At 41.1% G+C, this 21,337-nt stretch overlaps 1 protein-coding gene across 1 annotated transcript; it reads left to right on the top strand.

The window, feature by feature from the left end:
* The first annotated feature begins 610 nt into the window (after positions 1–610).
* Positions 611–20,264, top strand: chrnb2 (cholinergic receptor, nicotinic, beta 2). The gene is made up of 6 exons (XM_004541289.4): positions 611–724; positions 9,495–9,640; positions 10,371–10,415; positions 13,321–13,430; positions 15,060–16,185; positions 19,580–20,264. The coding sequence occupies exons 1-6, from the start codon at positions 673–675 to the stop codon at positions 19,727–19,729; spliced, it is 1,629 nt and encodes a 542-aa protein (XP_004541346.1). The 5' UTR covers positions 611–672; the 3' UTR covers positions 19,730–20,264.
* The last annotated feature ends 1,073 nt before the right edge of the window (positions 20,265–21,337 follow it).

The following is a 21,337-nucleotide window of genomic DNA, read 5'->3' on the forward strand; positions in this document are numbered from 1 at the left end:
ACACACACACACACACACACACACACACACACACACACCAGCCAGATTTCTTATGATTTACATTTACAGTTAATATTTTTTAATATAAGCAAAGCCAATGTAATCACATTTATAGCTTATGTTTAATTATCACAGCTACCACCTCCACAAATATTTGACCTGGAACTTTAACTAAACATAAAAATCCCATTAAGTTTGACAAGGTTACTATAAAGTCAGACTGAGCAGCACTCACACCCTAGGAGTGCTTATTATTACATTATGGTGATGTGTGACTTTGTGCGGGGAACACACTGGCATCTCTAACTGAGATACGGAGTCTCAGAGGTATGCCACATCCTCTCCTCCCGTCTCCCCCACCCTGCTCCTCTGTGCGCCCCCCCTCACCCGCCCCCGCCTTTCCAGCGCGTCGCATCGCTGAGCAACGTTCAGCACGGACAGCCAACACAACTCAACCGAGCGCAGAGCTTACCTGGCTCCGCCGAGATATTTATATTTTCCCCTGAAAAGGAAGGAGTGTGGACCGCCGGAAAGCCCTGACGTCACCATGACAGGTAGACAGTAAAGAAAGGTTTGAGTCGTGAGGAGGAGAGGGAGTTAACACTGCGGTGGCCTCTCCATCCCGGTGAACACCTTTCCGGGCTCGGAGCGCGCTCGGACGCACGTTTGACGATGGACGGCTGGCCGCCGCTGCTGCTGCTGGCTCTCCTCGCCATTGCGGGAGGTGAGTAGCCTACCTTGTCCACATAATGGCTCCATCGAAGCTCTTGTGCGTCACCCTCATAGGGCAATAAAACACCGCGCGTCTGTGCATTAAGGGAATCCGAAAAGGTTTCTTCCAAGTAATGAAGAAGTGAATGCAATAAAAAAAGGACTGGTTAGACGCTAGGGAGAGGCAGAGGTGGAGAAAGCGACTCTTTCACTGCTGTGTCACCATCTTTCTTTAAAACAGCAGCGAGCGCGACGGAATGATGTAGTGGAGAAATACCCACTCCATAGAGCACAATGAAAATACATTAGCAAGTGTAAAGGGGGAAAACACTTGCATCGTAAGCATATAAAATACAAGATATATTTAACCTGAGATTCTGTTGGGGTTAATATAATGCGTTTAGGGACGTGTGTGATGTTCTTCTATGGAATTACTGCTATTTCAGTGTTGAGTGTGCGGGAGTTAGTCACATTTTGGTAGATCAGATGAAAATGATACGTATTAAAAGACTTAAATCAAACTTATAATCTTTTCTACTGAAAATAAAACATGTGATAAACATACATGAGAAATTTACCAGCCTACTGCAACAGCTAAACCACTGTGGCATCAGTTAGCATATTCCTTCTAATTAATTGAGAGAGAAATAAATTATCTTATCACTCACTCGCCTCTCTCTCCTTCTCTCTCATTAACACTGAGGTCTTGCATTGAGTGGGAAGGTTAATAAGAGGCATGTTGGGCTAAAACAACTTCTTCTTCCTGTCATCAAAGGGCAAATGATGTGTCATCAGGGTGCACAGGGAAAGCCTTCTGTTTTTGCACAACAGCTTAGATGGATAAACTTATTGTTATGGGGCGCATGCATTGGGTGGTTATCTTATTTATGGCTCTCGCAGCACATTTAAAGTAAATACTGTAAGCTCTTAGGTTGTTTGGACATATTTTACCTCTGTAAGTTGGCTTTATTTTGGTGTCGCTCCAACACATCCGCTCAGTGGCTGAATTATGACTGCCTTAAGATTTTGTAACCTATCTACAGCAGAGGATAGAGCAGAGGCCAGCTCAGCAGCTCAGAGCAAAAGACTGCCTGTGCAGCAACACACACAGCACACACCTCTGTCCACTCGCGCGCATGCACACGCTTGGCCATCTGCCTTGCACTGACTAACCGTTCATCATCACCAAGGGCGAAAACATGCTGCTTTGACTCCTCTTTTACACCCTCCCCCCAAAAAAGACAGCTTTACACCCATAGTTCATCACACTGCATCCAGAGGAAATGACGAAGACAGATAGTACGAGATAAAGTGCTTCAACTAACATTAACCTGCCACTTATCACATCAAGCACCGGTTGCAGACGTTCTCACCGCACAGCTTTGGTAAAAATAGCAGCTGTATACTAGTTAAAGCATCCGTTTAAGATTTATATGGAAACAACATTTAATGCTCGATTTTGTTAGCAAAAATACAAAATCTAAAGTCTTTAGAGACATACAATAAAATGAAGATAACTAAAGAACATGAAAATAATCAAAAAATATCAGGAGTAACATTCATTTAATAACAGACTTTGTTTTACAGTGAAAATAATGAGTTCCAGTGAAAATCTAATAAGCTAAATGCCAATAAAAGCCTGAATAGAGCTAATTGTTAAAATGTCAAATGTCAAAGGACACGCTTTTTTGTATGAAGCTGGTGTAAATTTGCACAATATTCAATTCTTGCCCTATATTCGGTTCAAACAGAGGTGTTTGCACTAAAAATGCCAACATGAGATATCACTTTAAGGAGCCTCATAAGCTGTGGAGTACTAATGAGTCATCTTCCCTTAAGGGAGAAAATCTGATTAGCATCATCCTCAGAGACTATAAACTCTGTCCACACACAAGCACATACAAACACATGTTTGAAGAAAAATGCACACTGGGCACATATAAACACACACACACACACACACCTGGAGCTTATAAGGCGTTTAAGAAGTTTCCTACAAGCGAGCAAGCAAAAACACACAAATGTTAAATACTTAGGAAACACAACCTTTGCCTAGTTTGAGGCTTACGTGTTGATTTCGGTGTTCTTATTTAGTCATGTTTGTCCTTTATTGTAATGTTCACGTCATATAAGAGGCGAAGAAGGCAAGAGACATGTGAGAGAATCCATGCATTTCCCACAACAAAAATAGCTGGCATAAAAAAAAGGTGGTGATCGAATGAAGAGGAGAAAAGTCATAGGTTTACACCTCCAGAGCCACGGCATCATTTACTTACATAAGCATCCACACACACACACACACACACAAACACACACACACGGAGGAGTCTTGTATTGAGTGGCTGTGCAAGGACGCTCAAGGACATTTCACCACCTGTCTAAGAGGCTGCCGTGAGGATTTGGCCATCTCGCTGTGTGAGGAGGATGTCTCTTGTCATTTCCCCAACAGGCCATGCATAATAAAAAGAGTCTGTGGGGCTGAGCTGACCTAATGCAGGGGTTACTGGATATGGAGCAGAGTCTGCGACACTCATCAGCCAGAGATGTCTCTGCATCTTAAAAGATATTTTAATAAGTGCATGCATACACTGTAGTCCTCTGCTATGTGTGAATGCACATCAACAAATCATCTCTGTGCTAGCGCTACAGTCTAGAAAGTTCTGCTCCTTTACTTTAGTCTGTCATCACTTTTTGGGTTTTTTGTGGTGCACCGATTTTCCTCATCTGATCTTTGCAGAATCTCATTGTTCACATGACAGCAGCCCTGCTATCGTCTCGCTCAACCTCGCTTTCTCTTTCCGCGCTTTATCTCGCTTGCTTATTTTCTCTGTCTCTATCTCGTTGGACCGACTCCCAATACACAGCAGCAACAGGATCAGATCAGCGGGTAGGGGCAGCATCTGTGATTAAAAAATGTGCAGCGGATTCACCGCACGGGCCTGCACTCGCATGTGAGAGTGTGCGTGATTCCATGTGTAAAACCCTGTGCTCTCATGTGTGATTTGTGCAAGATTGTGTGTGTGTGTTTATGTGAATGAATGTGCAGCAGTAGTAGCAAGAGCAGCAGCAGCACACAGCAGTGTGGCCCGGGAGATTAAAGGGAAGCAAAGGGAGAGCACAGAGGTTTAATAGAAACTTAAGCAGCAGAGAAGAAGAGGCAGATAAGAGACGTTTGGAAAGTTAAGAGTTTTAAATCTGACCTTGTCTAAGAATATTTAAAAAAATAAAGGTGGACTTAAGTCGAGGCAGGTGTGTGCTTACCTTGCACTGATACAGCTTTTTGTAGAAGTGCATTCAAGATGACGCACACCTTTCAATAAAATCAAGTATAAGAGACGAAAAAGACTTTCTAACTTCAACAAAATGCGACATTAAGAGTTATGTGGAATCATTTTTGCAGTCAGTCCTCTTGTTGTTATCTATTCATGGGCACATTTTTGCTGCAGGCGCTGACCTGGTGCAAGCGTGGCCTCGCGATTTATGAGTATCTAAACGACAGTGCAAATAATAGCTGCGACGAGAGGCATAATGCATTTCAAGTGATGCATTTTATTGCAGCCCCTGAAATAGGCACCGCTGTTAGAAGGCCATATCCTGTCATCCAGCAGCTGAGCTCCATGCGTTTTAATAAACAAATGAAAGCTATTACTGCTTATTTACAGTATGATTTCTGGATGAGTTAAACTGCAGCCTCTGACGGCGATGCTTTGCAGCCTTCATTATTCTAAACTATTTTAGCATATTCTCCTCAAATTTCCCTTGATGTGACTTCAAAATGAATGAAACATTTTCCACAGCAGCAATATATTCTGTTTTGTCCCAGTGATCCACTGAGCTAATATCACTCATGCACCTATATATTAGAAAAATTCAAACCTAAGATGTCATTTTAATAGCTCTAGCATATAGCTAGAATATTTATGGCATTTGTAGCAACAACAGTCTATCTATAAATCAAAATATGGGCGTATATCTACGTATCCATGATACATGGACACATTTTTTTTAAAATTTGTCAACAAATTAAATAGTTGTGTTGATCTGTGCATGGTTTTCTCTTAATATTTATACAGGTTCCAACTAATTTGTTTAAAAATTAATGTTTAAAAATGAACTCAGATTTTAAAAAAATGGTTCTTGGGTAAATAATTGAATTTATGTCAGATTATCATTTTGGCTTCCAGTGATTATAAAAACAAAATAAATGAAAGAAAACAGCTGTTATTGTGTTCCTGTTTTTGTTTTGTGACATGCACTCTCCTCTTTATTGGGCACACCTGTTCAGCTGCTTGTTATAGCTCGCATGGAGACGACCTGCTGAAGTTCAAACTGAGCATCAGAGTGAGGAAGAAAGGTGATTTGGCATGGTTGTTGGTGTCAGACAGGCTTGTCTCAGTGCTTCAGAAACAACAACAATCTGCTGGGATTTTCCCACATAACTATCTCTAGACTTTACAGAGGAAGTTCTGTAAAGAAAATATACCATGAGCTGCAGTTTTCTGCGTGAAAATGTCTTCTTGATGTCAGAGAATGACCAGACTGGTTTGAACTGATGGGAAGGCAATAGTAACTCAAATAAATACTTTTTGATTAAATTCAATTCAGTTTTATTATATATAGTGCCTCAAGCCACTTTATATTCTAATGTAAAGACCCTTAGAGTCAGCTAAAGACAAAAATCAGGTGTGATGCGTCTCAGTTTCTGCTGCAACGCTCAGATGTTCAGATGTTAAGGTCACAAACAATATGAAGACGTGTTGTTTACACCAAATCCCGCCGTGTAGTAATGGCTCGTTATAGTGGTGCATTGTTGCCCCTCCCTAAAATCCAAACACGATCGCAGCCAAGTCCTGGCAGGTTTCATTTAGCTCAAGCCAGGATCCTGCAAAGAAAGGTTTTGGTCAAATTAAATCGTCTCTAGAAACAATCTGATTTCAAGACGTCACGCCGTGAAGCAACAGCAAATACTGTGCATGGTTTGTCACTTGTTTTAAAACAGGTCTTTATTCATTACTGCATGTTTACAAAGTCAGTCACTGATCTAACCATATAACTAAGATCTAAACGCTGGTCAAAAATAAATCATGATTATGATCTTTGCCATATCCGTGGATCTATTAAATAAAAGGTTGAAAAAAAAATTCCTTTAAAAAAAGCTGTTTTTTTTTAAATTAATAACATGTGATGATCAAAGATTAAATGCATCAACTAATGTTTCAGCTCTAATAATAGAACAACATGCTGGAGTGATTTGTCAGTGCTTTCTGTAAAAAAATGAAAACCTCTGTGGTTATTAAAACACAACAAACTCGACTGACTTTACATCTTTGTGCGCAGCGTGGAAAGACAATAAAGCTTCAGGCTGCAGTTAGCCCACAGTGGAATGCCTCTGTTTTTGTGCTCTGATATTGCAACTAGATGGAGGATCAATATTAATATCTCAGTTCTATGGCCACTACAGAGCCAATTGGGTGTTGCCAGTACATCAGTGGATCTCTCCATTATTGACTTAAGAATATTTCAGCATAAAAGGTTTCAGCTGCAGCCAAAAAGCCTCTTTAGCCGTCGACAGAAAGGAGGGCAGAAAATGACCCCAGTTTCCCTCCAACCTTTTCTCATTTGAGCGAGCTGTATAAATAGAGATCATCACTGTAATAGTCTTAGTGGGATAATTCAATTTAGATCTCGCCTCGCCTTCATTTTCTCCACGTTTGTCTTTACAGCGTGTGCTCTAGTCTCTAAGCAGCATTAGAAATTATAACCAGATGCTGTCAAAAGTAAAGATTTTATAAACAAGTTGTTGGGGACACAAAAGGTCCATCAGCACGCTAAGATTAATGGCTATTTTTAAGGACGAACGGATTGAAGGGGCAGACATAGCTATAAAGCAATCTGACCTAATGGCTACCATCTTGTCTCTTCCGGTCCTCCTGTCACGGAAGCGTGTGCGTGTTTGTGTGTTTGCATGTGCACGGTGATGTGTAACTTCCCTAGCTTACGGGTCTAATGGGGAGCCCTGCTGAAATATTCATAATGTCACATTAAGTTTGCAATATCTGCTCTGGAAAACAAATATAAAGCCACCTGAACTACCAACAACATTAGAGCCGTTCAGTTCAGCCTTTAGCATGTGGCGACAGAGGCACATCAGTCTGTGGTTAGTAGCATTATTTGAGTGTTGAAGATGAGCGGCCGAGTTAATGTGTTTGCACACTGAGCAGGCTCGAGTGTGTGCGTAGTTTTACATAAAAAAAAAAACGAGATAAGAAAAAATGAATCTTTCTGCCTGATTAGTTGCAGTGCTGTAAAATATTGGTGTATCCTGACCACATGCTCATTTTTGCTTAGTTATTTTAAGCTATTTCTGTAGTAAATGCTCTAGTTCACGAAGAAGTGGTAAAACATGGCGTGCTGAAAGTGTTGTGGTATCTATCTATCTAAATGAAGTACATGAGGCAAAAACAGAGTTTGTACAAATCAATATTTGATATGAATACCTTTATTCTTAAACACAGCCTGAACTCTCTTAGCCAATCTTCAGGAAAAGTTCTCCGGGCTTCTTGAAAGACCTTCAAAGCTCCTCTGCACATAGTGATGATCATTTTAGGTCAGTGTTAAGTGGCTTAATAAATGTAAAAAAACATCTTCTAAAAATGGTCAGGTATAAGGACTGGACTTAAATGAATGACAAAGCAGCCGATGTTCAAAGAGAAACTTTGAAAGATCTTCAGTAAGCCTGGAGAACTTTTGCTCATGAGTGCTTTAAAAATTACAAGAAAGTCTGTCTCTACTGAAGCAAAATACAAAGAAATGAGGGACTTAAGACTTTAAGATAATTAATTACATTTTGTCTATTTTACTACATAGTACTTTTATAGTAAGCAGAAATCTTTCATATACACGTATGAGCATGGTTGAATGAACCGTGCTCTTCCTTTTTTTCCTCTGCCAGTCTGGCTTCCTGTCTCATCCGACAGTGTTATTGCCTTGTGCTTCCGGGAATAATATACATTACTCATATGGTTCTGACACAGACAGCAATGCTTATTTCCCTGATGAATGTGTGTCCACAAAATGGCACACATGCACGCATAGAAAAAAAAAGCCAGCTCTTGTGCACAAAAGTACAACACTCATGCTGACAGGACTTGTATTGATGATGCTGATTTAGCGAAGGAAAGGGCAATAAATGTACACTGGCTGTCAGCGACAGCGAGATGGAGATAACAAACAGGATGGGAGAAGAAACGGGCTGACTGGGATGATGAAAAAGATGGTAAAAGTGTTAAGGAAAATGTGATGACAGAGAAAGAGCAGAAGATTAAAAAATAGGGGATGTGGGAGCGAGGGATTGCATCGAGAGGTCACGGGGTATGAATAGAGTCCTTATTGATCCAGAGATAGAGGCTATCATTCCTGTTCAGTGAACACAGCAGCGCTACAGGGCAAAGAGGAAGGGGAGGGTGGAGAGCAGGGGATAAATAGAGGAGGACAGAGTGTCACAGAGGAGCCAGAAACATTCAGAAGAAGTTTGGTACGTCTTCTTTCCATTTCTGTGTTTTAATTTACCTTTTGAGCTCTCATGTTGCATTGCAAGCATCAAAATCAGACCAAATAAATATTGTTTTAAAGTTTTCTAAATACAGTTTTTGTGGTTTTTTATGTTATTTCTATTGGCAGTGACTTCCATTCATCCATAGCCCTGTATAAAACAGTTCTTTTATTTTCGCTGATTCTTGCTATGGGTAATAAACAGTGTCCTGTCTGGGAAAATGTTTATCTCTATCTGCGCTAAAGTACAATTTTTTAAAACAAAAAGACTGAAATCCTTTACGCTGTACCAACTGAACTCTAACAGTTGTTAATTAATTCAAATTTGATTTATTTTTGCGCAGATTCATGGAGAAATTGAGAGTCTAAGCTCTTTGTATACTTTTTAATATCATTGTGTTCATTAAAAAGAAATAATTTTACCTACATCAGCTTTCACGCGTTTGTTTTCCTGCAATGTTAACGGCCTTTAAAAGAGAGTATGACAACATCGGTACAGTTAGCAGCCTGTGTTTATCTTCAGGGGTGGAGCGTGAGGGTGAAAAGACGCAGCGCAGGGATGAGCAGATGCCAGAGAGACAGGGAGTGAAAAGCAGGAGGGAATGAGGAAGGAAGCAGGAGGTGCAGAACAGTTGTTTTTCTCAGTGCATCACTCTCTCAGTGAAAACCCCCCCCCGGAAAACCCTCCCCTCCTGTGTGTGGTGTTGTGACAGCTCTGCCTAAATTCAACCACTCACACAGATAAGACTACAGTCTGCTACAGATGGAGGGATGGGAGGGGGAAGAGACAGGGGAAGGGACGCGAGAGACTGAGTGAAAATAACCCAGAGCTACAAAAGAGTGGCAGTTGGGGAGAAGTGCAGCAGGGCAGAGGAGAATACATAGAGACAGAGCAGCGGGACGAAGTGTGTGATAGAGACAGGAAGGAGAGCGATAGAGACATACAGAGTGGTTGACTCATTCTCGTGATGTCAGATCTCGTAAGATCTATGCATTGAGGTGTGCTGACGTCCTCCAGCCGCCGGTGATGAGCAATGTCGCGGCTCTCAAAAGAAGCACTTACGGCACCACAGACTTCAAGCTCCAGTATGTTTGTATTGCAAATCCAATTTGATAAAACATCTTTTAAATAAGGCCAAGTGAGACACAGATGCCTGCAACTTTGGTGCTTCCTGATAGAGCCACACGATGATGATGATGATGATGATGATGATGATGCGCTTTCATTACAGGCGGCCTTGGGGCAGACACAGAGGAGCGGTTGGTGGAGCATCTCCTAAACCCAGCGCATTATAACAAACTGATCCGTCCTGCGACTAACGGCTCTGAGCTGGTTACTGTGCAGCTGATGGTGTCTTTGGCCCAACTCATTAGTGTTGTGAGTATGGACACGTCTGGGATTGAATCTGTGTGCATGATTTAATGTGATTTTTAGAATTTAATTTGGATAATAGAACAAACAACATAAACACAAATGGTGATTCATTTAAATTTCTGTTTTTCCTCCTGGTAACCTAAACGCCAGAATCTTGATTTAAAACTCAAATTAAACATAATCACAGACAAACCAGCAACACTGAGCAGTATTTGAATATTGTGACGCAATGAATATTGTACTTGTACTTGTTACTCTCCACGACTGCAAACAAGCCTCAGACAAAGGGTAACGTTGCTTTTGTCTCGAGGCTGAAATTCTCTGCTCAGGTTTGTTTGTTTTTTTTATTTTTTTGTTGTAAATTTAACGGCTGCACCGCCGATGTTGCACATAAAGATGATTTATAGTGATGAGTTCTAGCCAGCATATATAAAAGCAGTTACAGGATTCCTTCTGTGGCGCGGGAGGAGCTCTCTAAAGAGAAATTAATCTTGAAGACATCATTAGGGTTATCATTGGCCTCAGCTTGAAAACAACATTTATTTCCCCCTATTACAAAACTGGGACATGGAGTTTGAAGGATGTTTTCTGAAGCTTGACCCTGTTTAAACATACTATAAATCAGGACATCTCATCCTCACTGAGTCTTTTACATACAAATAACAATGAGCCGCTTCTGAATAAATTCATGCAATAAAACTACAGCTTTTAATGTGAATGTGTTCCATTGCAGCATGAACGAGAGCAGGTGATGACCACCAATGTCTGGCTAACACAGGTGAGAATTTTGACTCCCCATCTGATCTAATCACTGCGTACCCAACATTATGCTACATGGAAAAAGAGAAGGCAGAAAGCTTAGTGAAATGCAGAGAAAACAATGAGTAAATATTTATTTTTAGGTGTGTTTTTTTCTTAGATTTCACAGTGTCGCAGCTAGGTCAGTGGACGTGAATCACAAACCGCGAGGGACTTGGACGGTAGTCATAAATGTGACTTAGATAAACACAAACACACACATTGAAGGTTCCTCTCTCTAAAATTTACTACTGTACGTGATGAATTTCATTGGATAATCAAGTTCCTGAAGTGTTATCACACCAATAGTACACGATTCACGGATGCAGTTACTGGGGTGGAAAGATGCATTTTTCTTTTCCGTGTTGTTGCTGTTTCTGGATAGCTGAGTATGACCCTGCCAGCAATCATGTAGAGCTTCAGTTCAGACAAAAGTCGACAGGACTGGTGAAGAGAGACATCAAAAAAGAGAGTCATGCTCGTCCTCAAACAAAATCCAGAAGAAGAAAAATAAGAGATGGGAATTTACCAGAGAGTGAGAAATGTACAGAAAGACATTTCTGAAGCTGAACTCATGTTTCTGCGCTAATGTTGTGATTTTTGATGTTCTGTAAAGTCATATGTGACCTCTTATAGCTGAGGTATATAGCTATTTGGGCTTAATACTTATAATAATTTATTCAACAACATGAACATATTCTAGATATTCAGACAAATGACCAAAGACTGGCTTAAGCTGAGATTCACAAACCTAACAACTTTGGAAAAAACCCCCAAAAAAAACAGCAAAGATGGGTTGTAAATAAATAATAAAGAAAATCCAAGGATTTAAACTCTTTGTTTCACTACAAAATTGTAACTGTGATGAGCTGATAAGCAGCAGGACTGTAATCTATTTCTATAGCTCTAAGGATGCACATTCATTTCCCAAAAGAGTTTTAAATTTAGTTGTTTTGTTTTGTTTTTTAAGATCACAGGATATTTTTCTTTAGTCTTACTCTTCTTATCTTAAGTGAGCTCTTGTCCAGAGAAGCCATCTTTGTTTCTGGATCTTTTTTAAATATGTCTGCAGTGGAGTCAGTGCAGTGAATATTACATAATACTGTTTTTTGTCCTTGTCCCCTGAGTATAGAGATTTCCCTCAGATTCTCTGAATCTGTCATTGATTTGATCTGCTGTAGACGATGAATTCCACAAATTATTTCCAATTCTGCACAAAAATATTTTATATTGTAAAACTCTTTGGCCACATAGTCTTACTAGGAGTTGTGAACCCCTTCCCATCTTTCCTTCAGAAAGACTCAGCCACGCTAGGATGATTTTGTATACGCAATGAAATTCTTCTGTTTAGAAAACTGTATAATGTGGCCATTGTTGATGGTGTATATATTCAGAAGAAAAGGTCAAGCTTTGAATACCTGGTCAGGGCATGCAAGGCAGATAGCTAAAGCCATACGTCAGGTGTTGAAGGACAAGGACATATTGATGAGAAGTGGGCATGTGGACATGGAATATATGGGACAGCATACACTGAAAGACACAAACAAGTGGCTGGGATAGTGTGTAGGGACATCTGTTTCCCAAGTCCCGATGGGAGACACCACCAAAGGTGGGTAAAAAAACCAAAAAACCAACAGGCTAAGGTCCTGTGGGATTTCAAGTTCCAGACAGACAAGCAGCTGCTGGCTAACCAACTAGACGTAGTGCTGGTTGACAAGGAGCAGAAGACCACAGTTGTGATAGGTGCGGTGTTCCCACCGGACAGCAACATCAGAAAGAAGGAGCCAGAGAACAGAGAAGTGCCAAGGGCTGGAGGAACAACTGGAGCAGATGTGGAAGGTAAAGGCCAAAGTGGTCCCAGTTTTAATAGAAGGATTAGGAACTTCAAGCCCGAAACTGCAAGACTGGCTCCAACAAATTCCAGGCACAACAACAGAGGTCTCTGTCCAGAAGAGCGCAGACCTAGGAACAGCTAAATACTGCACACAACAACTCCCAGGTCTCCGGTGCTTAAGGAACACATGCATACCACACCGTCAGGGAGTGAGAGGGAGATTTATTTATATATATATATATATATATATATATATATATATATATATATATATATATATATATATATATATATATATATATATATATATATAAACTTTTTCATATAAAGCAGTTCTAAGTACGGTTGTCACACACTGGCACATAGACAGACACACACATGAGCCAGATTAGGATTTATGACGTGTAACGGAGCATAGAATCACCATCAGTGCTCTATGGATTCTTTGCCATCAGAAAGTAGGAGTGCCAAGGACAGCTGTCGTGAGCCGAGACAAACTGTAATGACCACAATGCATCACAGTTACAGAGGACAGTCTAGCATGAGCAATACAGCTCCAACCTGGTTATACCACACACAGAACTGTGGTAACAGGTCACAGAGGCTTCAGTGTGGCAATGTCAAAGTCTGATCCACAACATGGAAAACAAGATAATGTTTGTCTTTTACACAAAGTTGCACAGAGGACTCAGATGTCTGCTGATGCATTCACATGCACCCACACACACATACCTGGGAACAGCTGCTGCATTATAATCATGCTGAGTGGTTTGCGGCCGGGTGTGTTTTAAAGACCATTCAGGGTCAGGACAGACATGAGTGTTACTCTGGCTAATGGTAGAAGTGTGATGAAGGTGCAGGTTGGGCAGATAGCATATAACGTACCTTAGGCTTATCTTTATTGCAACATGTCATGTTGACCAGTGACTGAGTGACGAACACAAAAAGACAAACAGACACACCTTCTCCTGTCTGCTTCTCTCAAGATGTCATTTCCTGCTGTGTGGTTGGCAGATGAGTGACTAAGCGTTGTGTTTTTATTGGCCTTTAGGAGTGGCAGGACTATCGTCTGACTTGGGTCCCCGAGGAGTTTGATGGAATGCTGAAGGTCAGGCTGCCCTCCAAACACATCTGGCTGCCTGACGTGGTGCTTTACAACAAGTGAGTCACTCTCTCGTCCACCTGTCCTCACTTTGTAAAGATACAAACTGATAGTGCATACACTGCACCATGAAAGTACAGAACAAGTCACCTGCACTGCATACATCAGCAAATGAAGTGATGAGTCGGTGCACACAGTTGTTCCACAAGAATGCAAACTTCTGTCGTCTTGTCTTTTCCACTTGTAAAATATATGAAGCTTATTTGATGTGCTCGCTGAGAGTCTAGATAATTACCATTGCCTCTCTTTTAATGTGGCTCTTCTATCTTGGACCAATGGAAGGATTTGAAATTACTTCCACACTGTCATAGAAATATGCAGCCATCACTTTTAATTCTGCTATTGAGAACAGATTACCTTATGAAAAGTCTTCAGGGGTGCGCATGGTTGACTTAGCCTATTATGCACCTCCAGACCAAAACTTTTCTGCTGGGAATTTAATGACTTTCAGCCTTATTCCTGTCCCTACCGTCTGTGCATAGTTCCTATCCCATCAGCTGCATTCCAGAAACCATCCAGTACTCCTGTGCTGACATACTACATCATACATTTTTATGTGTCGATTCATTTGTGGTTTGTGGTAACTAAATACAAATTTACTTAGGTCCCGAGGACCTTTAACAAGTTGGCAAGATGAGCGGTAGGAATCACTCATGTGCAAATGAGTGTACTATCACATACATAGTACATAAATGATAACGTCCCAAATAAGCTTCACTGTAATGTATTACACAAAATGATTAACGTGTAAACTTCATCCGCATGTTTTGTTAATTAGAATTCTCCTGCATGTCTGAGAGAGAATGGGGATGTTGCGGACCACTGGTCTTAATGTAATGGAAACTGAGTGTCAGCATACAGTATGTAAATCAGCTCATCAGAGCACAGCGATCTGTCTGGCCTTCTCCTCTTTCCCTGCTTCAGGCCTTACTTGACTAAAGATTATAAGATCCCTGACCCAACTAACTCTGGAAAAGTGATCCCGTTAATCCCGTGTACCCCAGGTTGGGGTGTTATCCTCCATGACTCCGATGAGTCCAACTGTCAGTCCTTTAAACTGGAGGATTAACTCAGCTTATGCCACTACCACACCACTTTTTATATTATTATTTCATTTGGAGAAAAGATGAAGCGGGTCATAGTGCACTGAAAATGTGCAGCTATGTGTTCGTGCAGGTTCCTCTTTTGTATGTTAAAAATATTCTTGCTGCATGTATTTTTCTGCCATTATCGTAAGATGACATGAAATTCATACAGCTCACAGTAGCTTACATGTGCTGTTTAATCAAGCCCAGATTACCTTAAAAATGATGTCTTCTGCCTGGACTTCACATTCATTTGGTTCCTTATCCTTCCTCTGTGTGTTAATATAAGGAGTCTGTCACGCTGCTAACCAGAGAAACCTCAAAAAGTCACACCCATAACTTCAAGATTCGTTAATGTGTCGCTGAGGTCTAATGAAGCTGCTGCATAATAAGATAAAGCACTACCACATTACCCTATTCAAGAGGCCTGGAAGAAACATGGCTCCTCATGATACTCTTTTATTATTTAAATCATCACACCAGCATCTGGATTTATGTCTGACTCCTGTTTTTGTCTTTATCCTCTCTGACCTTGTCTCTTAGTGCTGATGGGGTGTACGAGGTGTCGTTCTACTCTAATGCAGTGGTGTCTTACGATGGCAGCATCTTCTGGTTGCCCCCGGCAATCTATAAATCAGCCTGTAAGATTGAGGTCAAGCACTTCCCCTTTGACCAGCAGAACTGCACGCTGCGCTTCCGCTCCTGGACCTACGACCGCACTGAAATCGATCTGGTGCTTCGCGCTGATGTAGCCAGCATGGATGACTTCACCCCCAGTGGAGAGTGGGACATCATCGCCCTGCCGGGCAGACGAAATGAAAACCCAGCTGACCCTACTTACGTGGACATCACATATGACTTCATCATTCGCAGGAAGCCTCTTTTTTATACTATCAACCTCATCATCCCGTGTGTGCTCATCACCTCGCTGGCGATCCTGGTCTTCTACCTGCCCTCTGACTGTGGCGAGAAGATGACACTCTGCATCTCAGTGCTGCTGGCTCTCACCGTGTTCCTGCTGCTAATCTCCAAGATCGTCCCACCAACTTCACTGGATGTTCCTCTGGTCGGAAAGTATCTGATGTTCACCATGGTTCTGGTCACTTTCTCTATCGTCACCAGTGTATGTGTCCTGAATGTGCACCATCGTTCTCCCACCACACACACCATGCCCCCTTGGGTTAAACTAGTGTTCCTCAACAAGCTTCCTGCCCTGCTCTTCATGCGCCAGCCGAGAAACAGCTGCGAGCGTCAGCGGCTGCGTCAAAGGAGGAGGGCGCAGGAGCAGAGCGAGGGTGGTCGAAGTGGAGAGGCAGGGGCCTTGATGGTGGGGCTCGGGCTGGGAACTGCTGGTGGGAATGGAGGGGGGACCTCCACAGTGTTTGGTAAGGAGGACAGTGACCCTTGTACGTGCTATGTGAACCGCGCGTCTGTTAAACAGTTTGGAGGGGATCTGGGAGGTGCAGGAGGGGGATCCATCGATGGTCTAAACAGAGTCAGAGAAGGTCGAGAAGGGAGCTCTGGAAACCTTCCAAGAGGGAAGCAAGCAGCTGCAGGTCCTGCTTTGACCCAGGCCCTGCTGGCTCAAGCCTGTCCAGGCTTTGAGGAAGCTGTGGAAGGAGTACGCTTCATCGCAAATCACATGAAGAGCGAGGATGATGATCAGAGTGTGAGTATTATCTGTTGCTTCATATCAGAGCCTGGAGCTGATAGTGTTGCACTAGATTTGTTTATGTTTTATAGCTGGTTAATAAACTTCACTATCATAGTAACTGCAAAAATAGCATTTGACAGCTGCTCAAAATAGATTTTTATGTTGACAACAGATTAAATAAATTAGGACCAGATTAGCTAACTGTCTGCATCAGTGCAAACGCCTCTTTTGGGACCAAAAATCTTCTCTTTGCTGCTGAAATGTGTGGACAATAGTTTTTGAGGAGCTCTTATTGTATATAAATTTATGGGAAAATTACTCAGAGTGGAAAATTGAGCTAAACATATTTCTGGTATTTCGGTATTTCAGTAATGCAAAATTCATAAAGGCTATGTTTGTGTTACAGGAAATATGTCTTTACTTTAAGATGTAATTTGCAATATTTTAGGGAATTTGGGCCACAGTGAAAACTGCAGAGGACACAAAAGCCTCTCAGCACTGTGCACACAGAGTTGTGCAACATAAAAAATAATGTGAATTAATGAATTTATTTTAAACTCTCTTTAGCATCGGCTCTATTATAGAATAAACAGACATGTCTGCCAAGCTATTCGTGGGACTCAGATTTCCCTCATATTAGAAAAATATCAGAATTTTACAAAATGCTGTTCAGGATTTTGAAGAAACATGTTTGTTGCCCACTAAACTATTTGATTCCACAGAGGGGAAAAAAGAATAAAAATTAGAGGGATTTTAAAAATAAAGATCTTAAAGAATAAACATAATAATGCCAATGACAACAATGTTTTGCCCAACATATGTACTTTACAGTAACATAACTGAGCAAAACACACCTGGCACCATATTTTAATTGTATATATATATATATATATATATATATATATATATATATATATATATATATATATATATCAAAAATAAAATTTAAATATAACATAATGCAAATATAATAAGGTGGGTGCCACTGCTGGTAGATTTGTCTTTTCTTCAATGTCTGCCTTTAAGAAAAAAAACAATTCTGTTATACTTTTAAATTATTCATATTCTTATTAGCCCTAGCTGCTAGCTACCAACTGAGTTATTATTATTTCTTTAAATGATAACTTAACTCATGGCTAATGTAGCTATCCAATATTTGCTAGTAGTTAAAGGGCTAACATTCATGTGTTCACTGGCCAAGTTGACTTTTATAATAATTGTTTAACACTTAAGTGTTGTTGAAGCAGGAGCTTTACCAACTTCATGTTTTTCATAAAGTGTTGTTCAGATTTGTGAAAATCAATTCAGCTGCTAGTGAGGTGAGGGGCTGTATGCTAGCTGTGTAAAGTTGTGTGCCATCTGGAGGAGGCAAAGGCCGCCCTGATGGGATCAATACTTTTGCAAATGAGTATCTAATCCATCCAATCTCGTTTTTAATATCTGAGCCTATTTTTTTAACAACCTGATTGCCCACAGCTGCCGCTGAGTCAGTCTTTCCTTTGACTTTAATAAACACCTGTAGGCTTATATGTCACATAGAAAAAGCAAGAGCAGTGTGCATTTACACACATGACACAGTAACAATAACTTAAAATGTGCATCGGTCAGGACAAAAGAAAATGTTGTGTTTTCTTTGAGGAAGCTGTGGAAGGAGTCCGCTTCATCGCTAACAAACCTGTGCAAACCTGAAACCTGTCATACACAGGTTTCAGGTTTGCACACTGACCCATTTTGTAATAAAGCAGCTCTTCTCTGCATAAATCCTGCAGTCAACTTGAGCCTTGCTGTATAATGTTTGTAGATTATTCACTGACTAATCATTTCTACTCTGTTTTGAGCTGTGAATTTGCCCTCCTCCTCATAGACTGTCCTGGGCATTATTGATGTCAAAAAGCTTTTTCTTTGCTTATAAAACTGGAAAAATGTTGTTTTTAGATAGTTTAGACAGTTAGTTTTGATTACCTGATAACAGTCCACTCACATCTGTGCTGTTTTCTGTGATTGCAACACCACTAATTTATTCCTCTCAGTAAATCTGTCTTTTTTGTGTAATCACAGACTCAGAGATAGTTATTATCCCACTGTAGCTGCCCTGCTTTAAAAGACTGCGATTTTACTGTTTGTGCTGACCTTAGCACTTTAATCAGACACTTTCTTTGACTGATAGAGCCTTTTAGCAGTGAAAGAAATTTTTTTAACCTTATATTGTAAAATTATATTGTATTGTAAAATTGGTCATTGGGTTATTTTGGGGGGATGGGGCTTAAATTATCTAGTATTTGCTAACTGTCTCCTTATGAAAAGAAACACAGCTCCAAATAAATGCTTTTGTGCTGCTTGTCTACTTTATTTGTTGAGCAGCAGCTTTTAACTTAGTGCTATTCCACTAGCTTAAAAAATGTAATCCTGTAAATTTAAACAGCAATTTTGGCAAAAACAAATGACATTAAAAAAGTGTATTTGATGTGGTGCTGCAGTTTACAGCTCTGACACCATGCATGCTAATATAGCCTGTGATAATGTGAGATGAGCACCAATAGTATCGGCTGATAATACATACCTCCATATTTATTACTCAGATTCAACTGTGTATTAACATAAAAAAATTATCATGTCTCCGTGCGTGTGAAATCCTGCCATAAACAATCTTCTTTTATGCGCATATGTTACCAGCCATAAAAAGTATCCAGAGCAGCACAGATCAGTGCCATATCATGTTATAGTCAAGACCGAGCTGTGCAACTCTGCTGTTTAGTACTGCCATTTAAAATGCAAGGGTTAGTACAAAAGGCCAGAAGCAAAGGAGACAGATCTGGTGATGCAATCGTAACCCTCTGAATATTCGACACAGACATGTAATTATAGCAGCAGCGGCAGCATGACGTGTGCATAGAGAAAGACTACAACTGGTAAAGAGCTGGAATAGAAGAAGCGAGTCAGCAGAGTGAGGGTGTTATTTTTTATGTCTTATCCTGACCGCATCTTATTGGAGCGTGCGTCTGACATGGGAATTAATAAACCGCAGTAATTCTGTCTATCACTGATATAGTTACCATCCCATCGCCTTTAAAATCCTCCCATTCCCAGCGCAGTGCATGGCTCATCATTCATTCCCCTCTCTCTTTAAGTTATCATCACAGGGGTCACAGTTTCAGAACACCCTCTGTTTCTCTCCGTCCTCCATCTCTCTCCAGTCTCTTACATCCTTCTCCTCCTCCTTGACTCGTGTCAGACCTCATCAGAGCTGTGTAGCTGAACGAGTCTCCATTCACATTAACACTTCACCTCCATTAACGTTGCGTCTAGTTAAAGGCAGACGGGTAGGTCAAATGATAATGAGCATGACTGGACTTGAGAGTGGGATTCTGCTCACCTTAATCTTTCTCTTCACCCTGTTCCACAACCACAGGTGAGCGAGGACTGGAAGTATGTTGCCATGGTGATCGACCGCCTCTTCCTGTGGATCTTTGTGTTTGTATGCGTGTTCGGCACGATGGGCATGTTCCTGCAGCCGCTCTTCCAGAACTACACAGCCAAGACCATCAACATGCCAGGTTGACCATTTTTCCCCAGCCACAATCACGCTGACAGACAGCTCCCCGACCAATCAGCACAGCAGGACATGGGCCGGAGGCGGGGGGTGGGTCTGGGTTTTAATGTGTCTATGGTACAGGAACCAGAACTGGAATAAACAACAATCACATCCATTACCTTTATAGTAACAGTTTTTGCAACAAACGATTTTTCTCCTATGAAGATAAAGAAAAACACCATCTTACTCTTACCTGCAGGTTTTTGGTTGTTGTTTTTTTTGTCCAGATGCTTAATGGTGTGACCTCTTTCTGGTGGAAAGGTCTCTCCCTGCTTCCCTCTTCAGCCAGCCAGGGAGTGAGGATTCTCCGAGTTATTCCTTGTTGAACCTTACGCCAGCTAGTTAACACTTTCCGCATTACACTGACTGCTTAAGTGACACGTGACATACCTGTCTTCAGCTACGACAGACGTTACTTATTCACTATGTTAATTGATGTCAGTATCAGAGAGGAAAGGGAAGTTTATATCAATATCAAGGTTCTTATACTCCCCCCCCCCCCCCCCCCCCCCCCAAAAAAAAAAAAAAATCCACTCTGTCAGTAAACTGATTCAGTATATTTTATCATAGCATAGCTGCTTACCACAGTATAGCATTGAGTATATATTATTAAGATTTCTCTATGTTTATTAGATCATGCAAGGATATGACGCTAATAGAGAGACTATGGTGTGTTGTATGATTGTATAGATATAACCAGAATGTGATATAAACTGTAATACACAGCCTGTGATGCGCACACTAACACAATATGTGTAAAAGCAACAGATTGTGAAGGAAAAATATATAGAAGGTAGTTGTACTTCGAAAAGAGCCAGGTTGCATTATTACATAAAAGTCAAAGGGATGAAGTAATAGATTATGCATGGACGGTTTTCTGCTCAGACTGTTGTGCACAGTAAGTAGAGAACAGCCGCAGCCTGCTGTGCCAGAGTGCACAGCAGCACTGAGACGAGTCTAGCTCCTGAGAAATTGAGGAAGCTGAGCCAAGAGTGTGGATATGGGCTCCTATTTGATGGGCGGTGGAACACGGTGGATTGATGGGAGGTGTATCATGGATATTAAGTCATGTCACAACTGTTCATTTTCTGTTATCAGAGCAGGACAAAGCCTCATTCGCTCATCATTTTCTCCTCTCTCCTCTCCTCTCCTGAATATATAATTCTGCAGTGGATTTTGTTCGTGTATGTAATGTCCAGAACATATGTACACATGTACATCTGTGAGATGCAGTGTCCAGAGGAGCATAACACATGTATGTATCCCTCCCATCCTTCCACCCTTTCAATTAATCTCTGCTGTCCTCTCTCCAGTCCCGCTCTGTTTATCTGGTCTTCCACGGGCGCTCACTTCTGACATTTAGTCCACTTAGAACAACAGCTAACTTCCAGTCATTAGTGCCGTATTCTTTTTGTGGCAGATTTCCACAATCTTCACAGGATCCCTGACAACAAAGACGATGCAAAAGGTCTTTTCAGGCACACATGCAGTCGGGTGGGGGGAATTAAATTTTTAGTAAACAAGAGCAAAATGCCAACAGGAGCAACAATGAAGCAGTCCTGGCAAGGCAATAAG

Source organism: Maylandia zebra, linkage group LG11 (assembly GCF_041146795.1).
Source record: "Maylandia zebra isolate NMK-2024a linkage group LG11, Mzebra_GT3a, whole genome shotgun sequence".
In the NCBI taxonomy this organism is placed as follows: Eukaryota; Metazoa; Chordata; class Actinopteri; order Cichliformes; family Cichlidae; genus Maylandia; species Maylandia zebra.